At 33.3% G+C, this 18,497-nt stretch overlaps 1 protein-coding gene across 1 annotated transcript; it reads right to left on the bottom strand.

The window, feature by feature from the left end:
* Positions 1 to 217: 217 nt before the first annotated feature.
* Positions 218 to 14,454, bottom strand: LOC148311430 (F-box only protein 9). The gene is made up of 10 exons (XM_088256727.1): positions 14,285 to 14,454; positions 13,904 to 14,014; positions 13,326 to 13,511; positions 10,755 to 10,929; positions 9,952 to 10,088; positions 8,460 to 8,623; positions 7,355 to 7,549; positions 7,103 to 7,235; positions 4,482 to 4,607; positions 218 to 2,797 (listed from the first exon to the last, which is right to left on the bottom strand). The coding sequence occupies exons 1-10, from the start codon at positions 14,285 to 14,287 to the stop codon at positions 2,606 to 2,608; spliced, it is 1,422 nt and encodes a 473-aa protein (XP_088112853.1). The 5' UTR covers positions 14,288 to 14,454; the 3' UTR covers positions 218 to 2,605.
* Between the last annotated feature and the right edge of the window lie 4,043 nt (positions 14,455 to 18,497).

Raw genomic sequence — 18,497 nt, 5'->3', positions numbered from 1 at the left:
TTAGAATATTTTTTCAGCATATTTTTTTTTATTAATTAACGGTTTTATCTGAAATTCTAAATTAGTTTTATACATTCAAAAACATGATAAAATAATGCAATAAATCGTTTTAAAACTTTATGCTTTGTCAAAATTAAGTTGTTGGCGTTTTAGGAGTTCAGTTCATTTCGAAAATTCGATGTAGATAGCGTCTTATACGCCTGAAAACTAGGCGTAATTTTTAATTTTTTTTGTTTATTTATATTTGTAGTTAACGGTCTGTTGATAACGTACACCAAATATCTCAAAATTGACAAAAATGTAGTTAGAACACTTTACGTAGGGCACGTCGATATGTAATAACAGTGAAACCCGATTTAACCACTTGATATAAGGTTTTTTTTTTTAATGTTTGGACATCGATATAAAGTCGAAGAAAATTAGTCTGTAATTTTTTTTAAATTGCGTAACTATTTCAAAGCAAATATTTTTATGCTCCTGCATAACAGCTGATTGTCAAACGTGAACTGTTGTGTGGGGTAGCAGGAACGAGACATTGATATTTTTTCAGATAAACATACCCAATCATGTAACTATCAAAAAGGATATATTTCTTCGGGATTATTTAAGCAGATGTCATAGTGTAAAAGATTAGCTTTATTTCACGCCAGTAATAAATGAAATTAAAACAATCTGTTGTCAAAAAGTGAATTTTGAAACTTGGGTACTGGGTTGGCACAAATGCATGGTGGTACAGATTACGCACCAACCACAGGAAAAGAGATAAGCATGTATAAAACTTAAGATGAAATAAATATAAAAGCAATTCACTGTTAAAAAAAAATACCTATTGGGAAAAGTTATTATTCCATGCATGACCTCAATTATTACTCAAAATAAAGTGAGCTTGAATTCTACATATCGCTCACTCCTTTCAAGAATGTCATAAATCAAAAATCGTCAATTTTCACTTGTGCATGTTTTCGGAATGCCCAGAAAATGCGCTATATCCCAGCAAAAGAGGCATATTTTTAACTTAAATTTACCCGCTACAGGGCAGAAAGTGTTGTTTTTGCATTTTGAAGAAAAGGTATTGTTTGATTATTTTTTTAAAATAAAATAGTTATTTTTCAAATGGAGAAAAAACCTTCAGGTTTAACCTAAAAATATCTGTTGCACAGTAAAAAGTTTAATAAGTGGCTTGACATTTATTTTTGATAAATTGTATTATATTTATTAACTTTAAAAACGTTCTCCTGAATAATCAACTTTTTTGATTTATGACGTTCTTGAAAGGAGTGAGCGATATGTACAAAGCAGAGTTGAAATCAAATAACTTATAGCACTAATACAAACTCATCGCTTGTTTCAGACTCCTTATGGAGTCTAAAAAACTTACAACGCCCTGACATACTATGCATTTACAAAAAAAAACATTTATAAAAAAACATTTGTGTACGTATTTGTTTGCCGTAACTTATTTGTTTGGTATAACTTATTTGATTTCAGTACTATGTACTTACAAATGATACAAAAAAACAAACACATATAAGCTTATATTATGCAAATTTGACATTTATATAAACCGAATTCACAAAGCACTGCTCGGGATTGACCCGATGTTGTCTTAATCTCTATTTACAGGAGGCAAGGTGATCAGTCTTGCGCTTCAAGTGCCATTATCATTTTAGGTAATAATAAGCAAATTGTCTCAAATGGCCAGTTACCATGTATGCAGATTAATAAAGTAACTGGCTGATAAAGGTTTGCACATGGACTGTAATGACATACTGTAATGATTATTTCTATGTGAAGCTAAAAACATTGAAGAACGGAGCCATTTATAATGTAACATAAAAATTAGACAACAAAATATATACATTTTTTATAATGCAATCTCAAACTATAGAATATAATAGTGAACCAATTGATCAAGGGGAAAATCTATGGCAGCCAAAGCATAGGAAGACACGACGTCGAACTGTATTGTGAAGCTGTCACAAAAGTCACCATCTGGATAGGCAAACTCTGATAGATGAAACAAGAAAAATCTTAAATCGTAATGCCGTTTTCAAGAATAAGCATATGAGAATATCAAAAATATGACCATGTATCACCTTCTCGCACTGAACTAAAATAGCTTCATTTATATTAGTAATATTCTTCACAACCCCAATTGTTTCCTTGGCTCCTCTATCTTTTTCTCTCTCTCTCTCTGCCATCAACTTTTTACCTTATCTTGCATCCTTTTCATTTAGTTTTACAAACATAATTTTTTTATTTGATCTGACATACAAAAAGTCTCTATTTTAAAAAAATCGCTTATATACAAGCACTACCTGCTGATTTTTTCAAACAGTTATATAAGGTACGATCCCTGACAAGTATCATTAGTCTATTTTTAGATGGTTGGAAGGTATTGCTGTGTAGCAATAAGGCCGCCAATGTACATAAACTCCATACAAGAAGTTTATTTAAATAAATACACATCCTATATTTGATAGCAAAAATATAGAAAATGAAATTATTCAAGATGGTGGAGAGATGAAACTCACCAGAAAACTCTTTACAAAAATTAACACATACCAAATAAAATCAATATTTTTTGCATTTTTAAAATGGAAATTTATTGAAGAGGGCTGTCGGCCTCAGCGTGGTAACTTTTGACTCTGGAAAACCAAAATGGCGGAAATTTGCTTTTGACAACGTCAAAAGCACTACTAGATTCTACCCCGTTGCTGTACTTGATGAACACCGTATATCCGCACCACACCAGCGAACAGAACAGCCGAGAACGCTGAGATTGGATCTGCAACTCCTGGAATAGTGATAATTAACACATTAGCTACTTTTGCATCCTAATTGAAGAGCAAAAGCACTCGCTTAAGTTCAAATTCAATAAAAGATTTTTCTTTTTTATGTATTAATTTTAAATCAAGTCTACTAAGTTGTATTTTATTAACAAAAACACTTTAAAAATTAGTATTGCGACAATTATTTCGCCTTGTTAGAGCATTATCAAACGAATGTTCGATAATTTCTTTCGATAATGATAATGTTGTATTCGTTTGATAATGCCCAAACAAGGCGAAACAATTGTCACAATATTAATTTTTTATGTGTTTTTGTTAATAAAATACAACTTAGTAGACTCAAAAAGTCTGTGTTTGATTTAAAATTAATACATAAATTAAAATGGAGTTCTACAAATTAAACGCCAAATCAATAAATAAAAGATTTTTAACCACAGTTGCTGAGATGTGGTAAATTCACAAAAATATTACGGTTTATCAACTTGTTTTGGTGAATCTACGAGCAAATGTTCATTATAAAGATAACAAAATATTTATGTAACCACTTAATACTAAGATTTTATATTTAAAAAATTTATAGAACTGTACTTTCCTCGGTGAAATTATATTAATATCATATTATTATTACAAGGTGAAATTCTTTTAAAAAATTGGCATAGACTATGGCAAAATTAATAATTTAAGGACTCCATCAAATATACCTACCTAATGTCGATAGGCATTATTTCACATTTCAAAATGTATCATTTTTTTCAATATAATATAGGCCAAAAATCGAAAAAAGGTAGATGAATAGTAATAATGGATGATTAAAAGATTAATTAGTTTGTCACTAATCATTTTTTGCACAGATTTGTGACAGGTGAGTAAAAATACCATGAACAATATTCAAGAGCTAGATTTTACGTAGGTTAGAAAATTATTATTTTTTTAAATTGTCTTTTGAAATTTTTATTCAATATAACGAAGCAAGGTTATATGTATTTATTTTTTATATTTTGGCAAATAGGTCATGAGCGCTGATAATTTACTAGAGAATATGATGATTTTAACTTGGATAAGGGTAGAATACAGGGAGTGAGGATTGGCCTAATAACTTATTTTATCTGTTATTTTACGAACGCGAGAAATATATACCTTTTTCTTATGTTACAGTATTCATGTGGTTATTCATGATATACATGATATACATGAGCACACCCGTAATGAAAATTGCAGGGTTTTTTATTACAAGTCGCTCACTCCTTTCAAGAACGTCATAAATCAAAAATCGTCAATTTTTAGTTGTACATGTTTTCGGAATGCCCAGAAAATGTACTATATCCCAGCAAAAGAGGCATATTTTTAACTTAATATTTACCCGTTACAGGGCAGAAAATGTCGTTTTTGAATTTTGAAGAAAAGGTATTGTTTAATTATTTTTTTAAATATATTAAGTATATTTTTCAAATGGAGAAAAAACCTTCAGGTTTTACCTAAAAAAATCCGTTGCACAGTAAAAAGTTCAATAAGTAGCTTGATATTTATTTTTAATACACTGTGTTATATTTTTAAACTTTAAAAACGTTCTCCTGAAAAATCAAGTTTTTTGATTTATGACGTTCTTGAAAGGAGTGAGCGAAGTGTCACTCGTCTTAAAGCATGAAGTGGGAAACACGGATGAACATTTGGATAAGAATAAAAACTTACGAGGTGGAATGTTTGCTCAAAGTTATTCTCCTGCGTAGTGTCCTTCCTTCTCGACCTAAATCTGGTGTTGGAAGCTTGGAACTGCTTGTTCTGAATGGGGGGTTGTTTCTTCACAACGATTATCACCTAAAAATAAATACCAGACAATTATTACATTTAATCACATAAATATAAAATTGAGGAGTAAAAATCTGTCCATTGTAAAAACTTGTTTAAAAATCTTGGAATAATTATTCAATTATTTAAAAATCACTATACAGTACACAATTCTTAACCCTTAAAACTAATGTAAGACCTCTTTTTAAATTTATTAATCAATAATTCTTCTTCTTCTTCTTGGTATAGGCGCCTTGTGGCCTGTTTTAAAGAGGGATTAGCCTTCTGCGAAGTTGATTCCGAGCTGTCAATCCATCTCTTTGGTGGTCTGCCCGGGAGTCCTCTACCTTGGGGTTTTCCGTACAGTATGATGTGGGGGAGTGGATTCCATTCTCCTTACATGCGCATACCTATGTCTCCTTCATTGCCTTCCCCACCTAACAATATCTTCGATCTCGCGTATCTTCCTTATCGTGGCGTTTTTTATTCTGTCTCGTAGACTCTTGCCTGATATGCTTATTATTAAGAAGCAATTAATAATTGAATTGCAAAAATGTTATAAAAAATAATAATTAGGAAATTAAGGAATTTTAAGGGTATACATATATTTTAAGGATAAATACTCTGGATTTATTTTTATTTCCCTTTAAGATGGGCAACAAATTGAAAATGGAAGGAACTATATATTGAGGTGCTCTACTTCCATATTCATTGTGAACTTTGGGATTATCAACCCTTTGTTTTGGGTGAAGCAGGTATCATAGTTATGTGGTAGAAGATTTTTTCACTGTTTAATAAGTCGTTCAGTTGGGATATCCATCCACAATATTCCACATATTGGAAGTGAATTCAATATGTTTGTACAGTGATTTTGTATTGACCCTCTCTTGAGGGTATATATTGGGTTGATGCAAAAGTAATGACCGTTTTTTATGATCCCAGGTAAAAATTTTTTTTTCATAAATTATGAATAGCATCTTCTTTTTTTATGATTCCATTGTATAAAGGATGCTTTCCCTCTACTTTCTATTCAGTTTTGGCCTGGCCAGAGTACAATAATAACCCCTTGTATTTTTTCAAAATGTCGTTCGATAAAGTGCATTTACGTCATTGTTTACTTTATGAATTCCGTAAAGACAATACCGCGAGTGTGGCAACCAAAAACATTTGTGAAGTGTATGGAGCAGATGTCATCAAAGTTCGACAGGTACGAAGATGGTTTACAAAATTCCGATCTGGAGATTTTTCACTCATTGATAAACCACGTACCGGGCGGCCATTGAAGTCCGATGACGACAAGTTAAAAGTCATAATTGACACCAATCCACGTCTAACCATCAGTGAGATTGTGTCAATGATGGGAGTCAACCAAACAATCGCATTAAGACATTTGAAACGTATGGAAATGGTTTCGCGGTACGACGTTTGGATACCTCATCAATTGTCGGCTGCCAATTTATTGGATCGTGTTTCAACGCGCGTTGCTTTGAGTGCGATACAAAAACATGAACCTTTTTTGCGTCGTTTGGTGACGGGAGATGAGAAATGGGTCGTGTACAACAACGTGACAAGAAAAAGACATTGGACTATACCTGGACAAGCCCCATTAACAACTTCGAAGGCCGAAATCCATAAAAAAGTTATACTTTGTGTTTGGTGGAATAATAAGGGTATTGTGTATTTTGAACTCTTGGGACACGATAAGACAAGTACAACAGAACGATATTGTCAGCAATTATCCAAATTGAACATTGTCCTTCAAAAGGATAGACCAGAATTGGTAAACAGAAAAGGGGCAGTGTTTCATCACGACAACGCGCGACCACATGTGGCTATGATGACCCAACACAAGCTAAATGAGTTAAATTGGGATGTTATCAAGCATCCACTGTATTTTCCAGATCTTGCTCTTTCTGATTTTTATTTATTCCGATCACTGCAAAAAAAATTATTCAATAGAGCAGGTAAAAACATCCCTTATTTCATTTTTCGCATTAAAATCTACAGAATTTTATACTACTGGTATTTATAAGTTGATAGAAAGATGGGAGAAGGTTATAAGAACTGATGGAAATTGTATAATTTATTAAATAAATAATACACAAGAAAAAAAAAAATATATATATATATATATGTAAAAAACGGTCAAAACTTTTGCATCAACCCAATATAATACGATACAATTTATTATTATTATAGAATACACTCTTATTTATGGTAACACCCTTTGTTCGGACCCTTACTTCATTATTGTCACAATCAACACCCTACATACAAAATTATTTTAAAAGAATCAATCAAAATCTTCATAGTTATCCATTCTGGTAGATACATGGATACAAATTCTTAGAAAATTCCAGAAATATAACAAACATTCTAAGCTTGACCAAGTTTCTCAAAGTTTTAGAAAATAGGTGAGGATTCTTAATTGGTATTGCAGTTATACAAGCCATATAACTGCAATATCAATTAAGAAGTAGGCTTATTGCTTCATAGCAGTAAGCTTATCATTGAATGTGTATTACCTTATCTCCATGCAGCCTAAAGTGGCCGGAAAGAACACCCTGCACACGGCCATATTTCTGCTTTAATAAACCGCAAGTCGAGTTCGGTTCATCCGCTGTGGTCAACATCAAAACAACACCGTCAGGGAAGAACCTATAAAATACAAATATTTGTCAATTATTTTTATCATAAAACAGTGCCCTTTTATTAAGATATAGGATGTACTCAAAGGGTAAATTAGTGCGGCTGAGAGGGGTAAGGGAAGATCGTACCTCAGGTATCTGTAGTACTCTATGAGATGCCACGGCCTGTAGAACTGGTCCTGGAAACTGTTCTCTCCGTGGCGGAGGTAAGTTGTCTTGCTGATATAGCACCCGTTGAATCGAAGGCGAGGTCTCTCAATGAACATCTGCCTCCAGTTGGAGAATCCATATGTCTTCAGGGTGCCGCAGTTTATGCCCCAAATTCTGAGAAAGAAATTTACACTCTCTTAACACATTAGTGACAGGGAACTCCGTGTGAATGACAAACTTTCTGTTATGCGGGGAATGTGGATTCCACGTGATTACATTCGTCTTACGTTTATTATTATTTTTCAATAATTGTTTTTATTATGGATTTTGTGGATGTTTTTAGACCTATTGTAAAAGAGATAAAAGCCATAGACACTTTAAAGTAAAAAAAGTTAGAGCGCTTTAGCGATTTTAAGAGGAAAAAAAAGTACAAAGTAATACTATAAGGCAATGTTGAAGGTAAACACAGCATAGGAAGAAGACGTATATCCTGGCTTAAAAACTTCAGAGTTTTTCTGCTGTAGAACTAAATCGCTGTTGAGAGTGGCTACAAAGTGAATAAAAAATCAAAAAACATTTATTATGAGGATATTGGAAGCAAATTTCCACCTTAAGGTAGCGGACCGGAGCATTTCATCGTAACGTAACGTCGTAACATTACTCGCGGCGAGCATCAGCGAGCATCAGCGAGCATCCGAAACTATGGATGGAGCGCTCGGCTCGCTGTACTGACTGCCTGAATGCTCGCATCGTAACGTGTTATGTTATGATGAAATGGCTCCGGTCAGTCCCCACAAGCTTGGACATACTTGGACATCGCTACTATTTTCCTATTCCTTTTCTTAATGAATACCCTACTATTCTTCCTCCATTTCCTTATCCATATAGTTATGTCCTTCACACTGAGCTCTACTTCCGTCATCTGTATCCAATCAAATCTTAACTACTACTAAATAAAAAAATCCGGAGATCATATTTTTTTATTTCCTTTTTATTTTACTTTTTTCTCGTTTTTTCCACATATATTTCAGATTAAAAAATTTTAAAATTAACTTGATGCTTTAGTGTATATTGCAGTGCTTACTTGATACAAGCGAGACGCCATATCTCCTGGTCACGAGCGCAGAGGTAGAACCCCCGGCAGACCGCCGCGCACCGCTCCAGAGACAGCAGATCGAGCTCGTTGGACACCACCCAGCGCAGCAGGTACAAGACCAGCTCCATCGGCAAGCAGGATATGTGTACATTCTGCCGATAGGAAACGCCAATCACATTAGTAATATAACAATCAATTATTTTGTCAGTGTTAAGCATACTTAACCTTTCCGGGAATACAAAAATTGATGTCCGACTTTCTCTGGGGAGTGGGTTCTTTTTACATGAAAAAAAAATTTCTTCATTAAATCGATGTATTATGAAGATAGAAATTATGTTAAAATATATTTTTTTTAATAAACTTAACCTTTCCAGGAGTACAAAAATTGATGTCAGATTTTCTCTGGGGAGTGGGTTCTTTTTACATGAAAAAAAAATTTCTTCATTAAATCGATGTATTATGAAGATAGAAATTATGTTAAAATATATTTTTTTTAATAAACTTAACCTTTCCAGGAGTACAAAAATTGATGTCAGATTTTCTCTGGGGAGTGGGTTCTTTTTACATGAAAAAAAAATTTATTCATTAAATCGATGTTTTATGAAGATAGAAATTATGTTAAAATATTTTTTTTTTAATAAACACCTATTTGTAATATTTTTCAATTATGACAAAATTACACATAAATACCTACAGATGTCATTGCTATCCAAGTTACATCATACTAACTGACAGACGGACTTCGACGTTCATTAACGTCCATACTCCTTTAAGGGAAATTGGCACTGTTGCAAGTTAATTTACATCCATACTCCTGGACTGGTTAAAAGCAGCCAGTAAAAATTAGTTAACATTTATTGCATGATTATTTTAGAAATAATCATTTGACTAATTGATTTGGCAGTCACTTAGGTAAATCTATACATTTTTTATTCAAATTTTACTTATTAAATACCACTTTTTCTTAAAATTTATTGACTCGATGCATTCCGAATCAATTTTCGTGCTTACATGCGTTTCGTGTTCAATGCGTTCCGCATAATTTTTAAACACCATATGTGGAATGCATCGAAACACGGGTCACAATAGATTTTAAGAAATAGCGGTATTTACTAAGTAAAATTAAAAAAGAGAAATAATCATATAATAAGAAATCAGATGAAGTGTTGCCTTTTTAAATTTCCAGTTCAAGATAGAATAAGTCAATCGTGTTCCCAATTATTTGTGTTAGTATTGCTGTAATTTTACCATACTAATTCAATAATTGTTTTTTGCTTCGTATATTAATAAGTTCATCAAGGCATCAGGTTTGCGCCGCCCAGGACGACCACTGCTGACAATTCGTCGGCAGTTCTCGTCAGAACTTCGGGACGCGGATCTGGCAGCTGACAGAAAAGCCTGGAGACAGTTTGTGGACTCCATATGCTCCACCTAGGGAGCGGATATGGTTTAATTAAATTAATATTAATAAGTGGTTTACCCTCTGTTCATGCTCGGGTTGACAGAAACACCCAGTTTTGGATACAATTCTCTCAATGCGTTCCAAAAAGTCCTCATTTTCAAATTCATCATCACTCGGTGTGTTCTCTTCTCCTTTGTTGGGCGTTTTGATACTCTCTAGAATTAAATAAACAAAATAAAAATTAGCTTATACATCAGATTTTGCCACAACAAATTTGATACATAAATCAACATAGTATTAACATAGACATCAATAATGTTTCTTTTAATACGTTTAAAAGAAAAATTGTTGATGTCTATTTGACCAGTTGATAAAGAAATGTTCTATATAGTTATGCTTTTATGACAGTTTATTTAAATTGTTTTATTTTTACATTTCTTAGGTGGAAACCTATAATTGGAATTGTTATTCTTTTTGTATTTTCTCATATTATGTTATTTTTGTCGAAATATTCTGTTGGTTTACCAATAAAAAAGAAAAATAAAAAAATAAAATAAAATAAAAAGTATTATATTAAGACTGGCGCCGTGGCATAGTTAGGTAGACACTCGACCGCGAAACTGGAGTCGCTGGTACAATTCTGCCTATCGCAAAATAAGTTTAAGAAAAAAATACTTTCTATCGGTCTGGGTGTAAGTGATGTATTTTTCACATTTTCTTTCCTTATCCTTACTAACCCTACCTGCAGACAAGCCTCTATAAGTAGAGGCTTTGCGGGTTATTCCTTTTTAAAAAAAAGGATACTGCCCTCGAGCTGTATTATGTACAACTTGACAAGAAAAAGTTATAAAATACCATATTATAATAAAATTATAAAATACCTGGACTATGGTGTGGCGACTCTTCTCTGGCACCCTTGGTCTTCATCTTGGTGCTTTCGTAGAGCCTGAACTCTATGTCAGGGATGAGCTGTACTGCACGCTTGTAGAATTGAATAGCCTCGTACAATTTCCCGTTTTGTTCGTGCTCAACACCCTTCAAGAACAGCTTCTTGGCCTGGTGAGTATATAATATGCGTTAGTCCAGCAGTATGTTAAGCTCATAGTCTTAACATAGTTTTAAATATAAAAATAAAACACTTGTATAAGACCACTTTCTGAGATGATTAACACATTGTTTGCAGAAAACGTTTAACCGGTTCGCTGGCACGAGCGCGTTTACGCGCTATCCATTTCCATACTGGCCAGGCCGGCCATATAAAATGAGCGCGTAAACGCGTTCTTCTGTGAGTTTGTCGCAAGCCAATATAAAATCCAATTTGAATATACTTTTCCTCAGAATATATAGAGACATCTATTAGGAAGACCAAGAAATACTAAAATATTATAATTTACCGATATTAACAAATTTAGTGATTTTTATAAATGATTTTCATGCAACATTGACATTTATTTTAATCCTTTTTTTAATCTAAGTAAACATAATTAATTTGTCCGCCTCCGTAGTGTAATGGTCAGCACGCTCGGCTACCATTCTGGAGGTCCCGGGTTCGATTCGCAAGGGGGGTAAAATAAATTAAGTGATTTTTTCACTGTAATATTTATTCAATATTATTACCCTGGACTGGTACCTGATGCGGAGGGCTGATCACCTTTCCTTCATGTGTAAACGATCAAGATAACACTGCGTTTATATGACGCAGTGCCCTATGCATCATTGGGGTGCGGATAAGGGCGGATAAGGATTTTTTTTATAACATAATTAAAGAAATGAATAACCATATTTTATAAACACAGTTATATTCCGTTATATTTATAAGTAAATGTATTTTCTGTATCAAGTTGTGATAATCCTGACATTTTGTAAATATTTCATCTGTGTTTTTCTGAGTAAATGGCAACTTAAACGTCACACGGTGTATATGTTTGGTAAGTTTTCATAATATCCTTTATATCTGTATACAAAAAAAAAATTGATAAAACCACGGCCTGCTGGGTACAGCCATATGCCTTCCGGCATTGAAAGGGTTAAAAGTGTCTTTTACATACTGTTGGTAGAGAGATCGAGACGCGTATAAGTGTTCTATTTGCATACTTTTGGTAGCGCGAGAGATGCCAAAAAATATTGTACAGATAGGAATTGGGTTTGCAACTTGTGATTAGTATACGACCCTAATTAGTATAGCATTAATGAAAAAACCACCCGAAAACAATGTGTTAACGTAAACATGACTAGTTTGGAAAGCTAGATGTTCTGAACAGGCGAAAATACAAATGTGTTTGTATTGAAAAGAACAATAGTGGTTCTTCAAATTATGACAAAATTTGAATATCTTTTTCTAATCAACAAGTCCCTCGAGGTTATTTTTTATTTATTTTATTATTATTATTTATTTTTTAAATTGTATACATTTATTTAAATCACAATTTTTAACATTTTTGAAAAATAATATTTTGCAGAGACCACCCACCAAGCCACCTTGTGTGTCTTGTCGGTGTTTTTAACCATTTTAACCTAATTTACACACAAAAAAGAAAATTAAGAATTTTAACATTTTACAATTTTCATAAAATTAACTCTTGATCATTTACTTATTTCATTTATTTTGCCTTTGTTCCATATTAAAAATGTTCGGAACGTTATATTGCAGTGTTGGACTCCCATATTTATTGTTAATTCTTGGGACTATCAAACCTTCGTTGTGTGTATCATGGTTGTGTACTAAAAGATTTCGATATTTATTAAACCTGAACTTATCAATGCAATACTTATAGATATGGAACATCAATAATTCCACCCAAGGTAAGCTGCAGTTTTTCAAGAGATATTTTTAACCGGATCCACGCGGCTCGCATAACCGTATGTGTTTTCATAAAACATGCCCCATACGCGGCTGACATAACCGTATGTGTTTTTACTTTGCTCCGAGTTTCGAACCTCAGTTCAACTTGGAGGGATTTTTTCATCGTGTGGAACTTTGGACAAAATAATACGTCAATCCTTGGCCTTATGACATCTGTTGAAATATCTGACTAATAATTTGTAACATCACAAGGATAAATAAAAGAACAGATCCCTGATTTTTCTTGCGGTCCGTAATTAGTCCGCGCCATAATCATGCCCTATATCTGTCTCACTCTCGACGCTACGCATCGCCAGTGGGTAAGAGTGACACACGATGCGTGCTTTGATTTATTTATGTTACGATCTTATTTGTTTATATTACGATATATTTCAAGAATAATGTGACACAAGTGTATTATAGAGTACCAAAAAGGCACAATGAATCCCATTGAACATTTTTGTTTAGGAAAATAAATCGTTTCTTAACTAAATACATGATAAAAGTAATCATTTTAAAAACGGCTAAATACCTCCGCGTACGGGCGTCTCTCAGGAACAAAGTTGACGCGGTTAAAAGGTTAACGTTATTAGTGGAGTGACCGACTTACCTTCTCTTCATCCGATTCAATCAGAGAAGCATTATTCCCATCGTCAGATTTCAAGTTCTGTTTGTTCAGGGCATTGGTTATGTTTTGTTCATTACTAGCACTGTACCGAACTGGAGAACCTAACTCCTTATGCCATTGCTGACGAAACGAAGTCAAGGCATCTTCAACAGAATCATTCAGATTTTCCTAAAATATAAATGAATTAAAATATAATAAACTTGATAAAATAAAATAAACTTTGTTTTAACCACTTTTCAATTTACAATATTTAAAAAAAAAAACATGTTTCTCGATAAAAGTTTAAGATGGCTTTAATGCCGTTGAATGTCACAAATTTTTAAAATTATAAAAAATATTTTGCCAACTCATCAGTCAGTAAAAAAATATCTACATATTTATTTAAAGAAACCTAAATGTCAACTATTGATAATATAGATCGATGACCGGTTTCAAAATGCCAAGTCATTAGAAGTAAACCTCCAGAGGCAAAGTTTATGTTATTTAAACTTCTAAGCTGCATAGTTTTGTCATACCACCCAGGATCATAAAAATAAAATACATTAAATTCAGAAACTCACTTCATTTATGCTCAACTTCTGCAAAGAAGAAGATGGGTCTTCTTGATCTTCCCCTTCAGAATCGCCGCAAGACCCGCCGTTGCCGGTTTGCGAGGTTCCAGATTCGCCGGACTATCATGGAAAAATAAACATTAATTTACTAAATACTCCTATATTAACTAACGGGAGAACTGCAACGCATCCTAACCGCGACCAAGACACTTCACAAATGATATCGGCGACCTTCAGGTGCCAGAGTTTTATTCCAAAACATTACAGCATGTGGTGCAATGTTATGAAATATCCGGGGTCAAACGTATATAAATAGCGCAATATGGCAAAGTCGCAACGCTAGTAAAATTCGACTCTTACACAATAAATAGCAATATAAAAAATACTTACCATTTTTACACCTTGATTATGTTTATTTCAACCCCAATAATCACGGTCGGAGAATCGAATTATTATTTTAAAATAGACGACGATTCCCAACTCCGATAAGTCAGAAGCCATATTTGATAAAAGATAAAGCAGATTTTTCACTTGACAGATCGGATTTGTTGTAGTACAATAGGTAAAACAGCTAACTAGAAATTTGTAAACATAAGTATACGTTCACAAACTTACATGGTAGAACGATTTTTATTGGAACTAAAATTATGTCAAACTGTTTTGTAAAATTTTGGGTGGTCAAAATAAATTTTAAATAAAAATAAATGTGACAGTGATACCTTATGTAGATTAAGTTTGTCGAATGTAACGATCCGAATATTATTGCAACCAATTACGATCCCCTTACAAATCAATGTATAAAATAAAAAACCATTATCCCCCGTTAGCTTACCAATCAGAAAATATTCCGGATTTGGGATTCCGTTCAATTTACCCTATTTCCGAAGAAAATACTAAAATGTTGATTATTGATTTTTGTTTATTAACATTATGAATTTTATAATGTTAATAAACAAATATGAACGTATGTGGTTCCTTTACGGAACTTGTGGTTTCTTTAGGAAGCTCCGTTGGGAGGCTTGTGCACTACGCGGAATTTTACTGTCCGGCAGTCCGGTTAGCAAGATAAAACGGATGATTGGTTATAGCTTTTGGCTGGATTGGTGCGCTAGATCACGTTGCGCGTAAATTCATCACGCTAAACTGTCGTAGTCGCTTTTATTAATCCGATATTTCTCAGTGAAAATACCATTTTTAAATTTGGGTTTCAAAAATTTACATAATTTTGGGATTCTGAATTCGGAAAAGGGTATTTTCATTTATGTGGTACGCTATTCATACGAAAATTCCGAATTCGGAAAATGTCTTCGATGGAAGGGGAAATTCCCGTGTGCGTTAAGGCTTAATCCGCCGGAAAACTACAGTCAAAACGTCAAAAACTGCAAAACACCAAAACCCCAAAACCTTGAGTGACGGTTGTGACGTGTTTTTGTTATCGTATTGGATGTCAAAAAAGTTGTCATCGTAGTTTACGAATATAAATAAAGATTAGTGTCAAGAAAGCGTGAAATATTATTCTAAAAAGATCTCAATTGTTTCACTATCAAATTTGAATAACTGAATTTTAGTGATCACTAAAAACAATACCAACTGTCACTTCGCAAATAATAAATGCTAAATCGTCCTCGATGAAATATTTCAGTATTCTTCCACATTATTATGATAGAAAGTTAAAAAAGACAATGAAAAATGTATTTTTCAAACGCGAAGATTCTCTACACAAACATTCAATATTTAGACAGAAGAAACGTTGTGTTCTAATACTATTTTTGGTCTTTGCTGTTTTTTTCATATTCTACCAATTTCTTTTTTTATTACTACTCTCAAAATCAGAGCGAAAGACTGACGAAAAGGCGAAATTAATATATTACACATCGAAGCCCCTTGATTTGAAAATAACTGAGGTATTTGATAACAAGGGACTAGTGAGAGGCACCCGCTTGGGAGATCTGCATAAGTACAAGCCAAATTCAAACGGAATGTTCACTTGTTTCGCATCGAAGTTGGAAATAGACTTCTCTTATGTGAATGATAATTACTGTGATTGTCCAGAAGATGGCAGCGATGAGCCCGGAACTAATGCTTGTAATGTGGGACAATTTTACTGCAAGTACCAGCCACGGCATCACAGCAGTAAGGAGAATGTGATTCCATCGAGTCATGTTAACGATGGCATCTGTGACTGCTGCGACGGATCAGATGAGTGGAATAATTCAACACTTCTACACGTATTACCACTAGATGTTCAGAAGAAGCTGCGAAGATTCCAAGTACCATGTCAGAATTTTTGTTTAGTATAAAGTGTTGTTTTTTGTGGACTCGGGCTGTGCTGTAAAATATTATTTTAAGATATTTTTTTATAAATTGATAGTAATAATAATTTATAAAGCGCCATTTTCGTAAATACTACCTCAAGGGCACTTATAAAAACGTGGATAGTGATATAATGATGGATTAAACATTTTTCTAAAAAATTAAACACCGTCAATCGGTCTCGGAGCATCAAGTAGGCGGAGATCTGGGGGAGAAAAAGAGGAGGCCTTCTTCTCGGTCTGGAAGAATTGCCAAGATGTTGGGCAGGACACCTCCCTGAGTGATGGTCACGGCGGAGAGCAGCTTTTTGAGCTGTTTGTCATTATGATGGCCAACTGCAGATGGTGGGGGGTGAACCTGGTCTTCTTGTTGTCTTATTAAACAATTTTCAATAATATTGTTGTTTTATTTGGTTTACTTTATCCATTATTTTTAATGCTCTGGTAATTCATTATGTGTGAGGGTTAATTCTTAATTTATTTTAAACATATATTTATAATAAACATTTATTTTTAATTGGTCTGTATTTGAAATGTGTTTTTCAAAATTTACATTCCTTACTCTCTTTTCCTGAAGATAAGCTTTTGAAACTGAGGCTTCTGGGATTACATCATTAAAAATGAAAATACATTTTTTTACTATGTTAAAAAATTATTATTATCATTGTTTTAAAAAACATATATTATTGATAAAACTTATACAAACATTATAGTAGTACTTAGTATTTTGTTCGACTCTGTAGTGTAATGGTCAGCACGCTCGGCTACCGTTCTGGAGGTCCCAGGTTCGATTCCCAGGGGGGTCAAATAAATATAAGTGATTTTTTCACTAATATTTATTCAATATTACCCTGGACTGGTACCTGAAGCGGAGGGCTGATCACCTTTCCTTCATGTGTAAACGATCAAGATAACACTGTGTTTATATGAAGCAGTGCCCTATGCACCATTGGGGTGCGGACAAGGGTTTAAAAAAAAAATATAGTAGTACTTAGTATTTTAGTTTCACTTTTTACTTCCAAAGGCGTTCCATTCTGAAGATACCTTCTTATGCGAGAGCACTTGGTGGTCTGCTACAAAATAAAAAGTGAAACTCTAACACCAAGTATTTTTATAAAACTTATCTAATTTTGTTACTTATGCATGTTCGATTTAAAGGAAATAAGAAATTTATCAAATTGATGGCGAAGTTTGGGATTTGCTTTTGGATTCCCATGCAAATTATTAATAAAAAATTATCAGCCACTGTCCGCCTCAGTAGTTTACTCCATTACTGGTCAGCACGCTTGGCTATCGTTCTGCAGGTCCCGGGGTCGATACCCAACTATTCTTCCTCCATTTTCTTTATCGTATAGTTATGTCCTTCACCCTGAGCTCTACTTCCGTCATCTGTACCCAATTAGATCTTAATTACTCCTAAATCCAAAAATCTGGAGATTGTTTTCTTTTATTTCACCATTTTTTACTGCTTTTCCACATATTTTTTCAGATTAAAAACTATTACAATTCACTTCATACTATAGTGAATATGGTAGTCCGCTAGGTAGTGTAATGGTCAGCAAGCCTGGCTACCGTACTGGAGGTCCTGAGTTTGATTCCCAAGGGGGGGGGAGTCAAATAAGTATAAGTGATTTTTTCACTCTGATATTTATTCAATATTACCTTGGACTAGTACCTGAAGCGGAGGGCTGATCACCTTTCCTTCATGTGTTAACGATAACACTGAGTTTATATGATGCAGTGCCCTATGCACCAATAGGGTGTGGATAAGAGTTTGAAGAAGAAGATACACTTTCAAGGAAAAAAAGAGAAAAAATAATATTTTTCAGTTTCTCAAGAGTGTGAAAATTAAAAGCCATAAATATTATTAAAAACATTTTATTAGTTTAAATTCAATACAACCATTTGCGGACATCTTTATATTACATTACATTTATATCATTAAAAAAATCATTTACACTTTTTATACAAAAACTGAATCCAATCACATTGAAAATTTATTTAATCAAATGAGTACAAATGTACATACAAGTGTTCTTAACAATGTACATATTTAGCGTGGTATGGAGATATTAAATATTATGTTTTCTTTTTTTATAAAGTGTACAATGTGAGTCACAGCAATAATTTTTATGTCAAAGACTTCAACATTGGATAATATTATTTATTTTTATTTATCTAATAGGCATATTGATGTTTTATTACCCTCTGCATTCCCAAATTCATTACTGAAGAAGATTGTCTATGAGTTTTCTGGTAGTACAGGAAAATTACAAAATTGAAGTAATATT

Source organism: Brachycentrus maculatus, unplaced genomic scaffold, assembly GCF_059751285.1.
Source record: "Brachycentrus maculatus isolate JH-2025_06_01 unplaced genomic scaffold, ASM5975128v1 h1tg000065l, whole genome shotgun sequence".
Classification (NCBI taxonomy): domain Eukaryota; kingdom Metazoa; phylum Arthropoda; class Insecta; order Trichoptera; family Brachycentridae; genus Brachycentrus; species Brachycentrus maculatus.
The sequence above is the reverse complement of the archived record's forward strand: the minus strand, read 5'-3'. Positions and strand labels throughout refer to the sequence as shown.

Excerpts from the sequence above, each read along its gene's own strand:
- LOC148311430 (XM_088256727.1), bottom strand. Across the intron at positions 8,624-9,951 it reads AACCCGAGCATGAACAGAGG|AATGTACACATATCCTGCTT; the intron begins GTAAACCACTTA and ends TCCTATCGGCAG. Across the intron at positions 7,236-7,354 it reads GAGTACTACAGATACCTGAG|GTTCTTCCCTGACGGTGTTG; the intron begins GTACGATCTTCC and ends TGTATTTTATAG.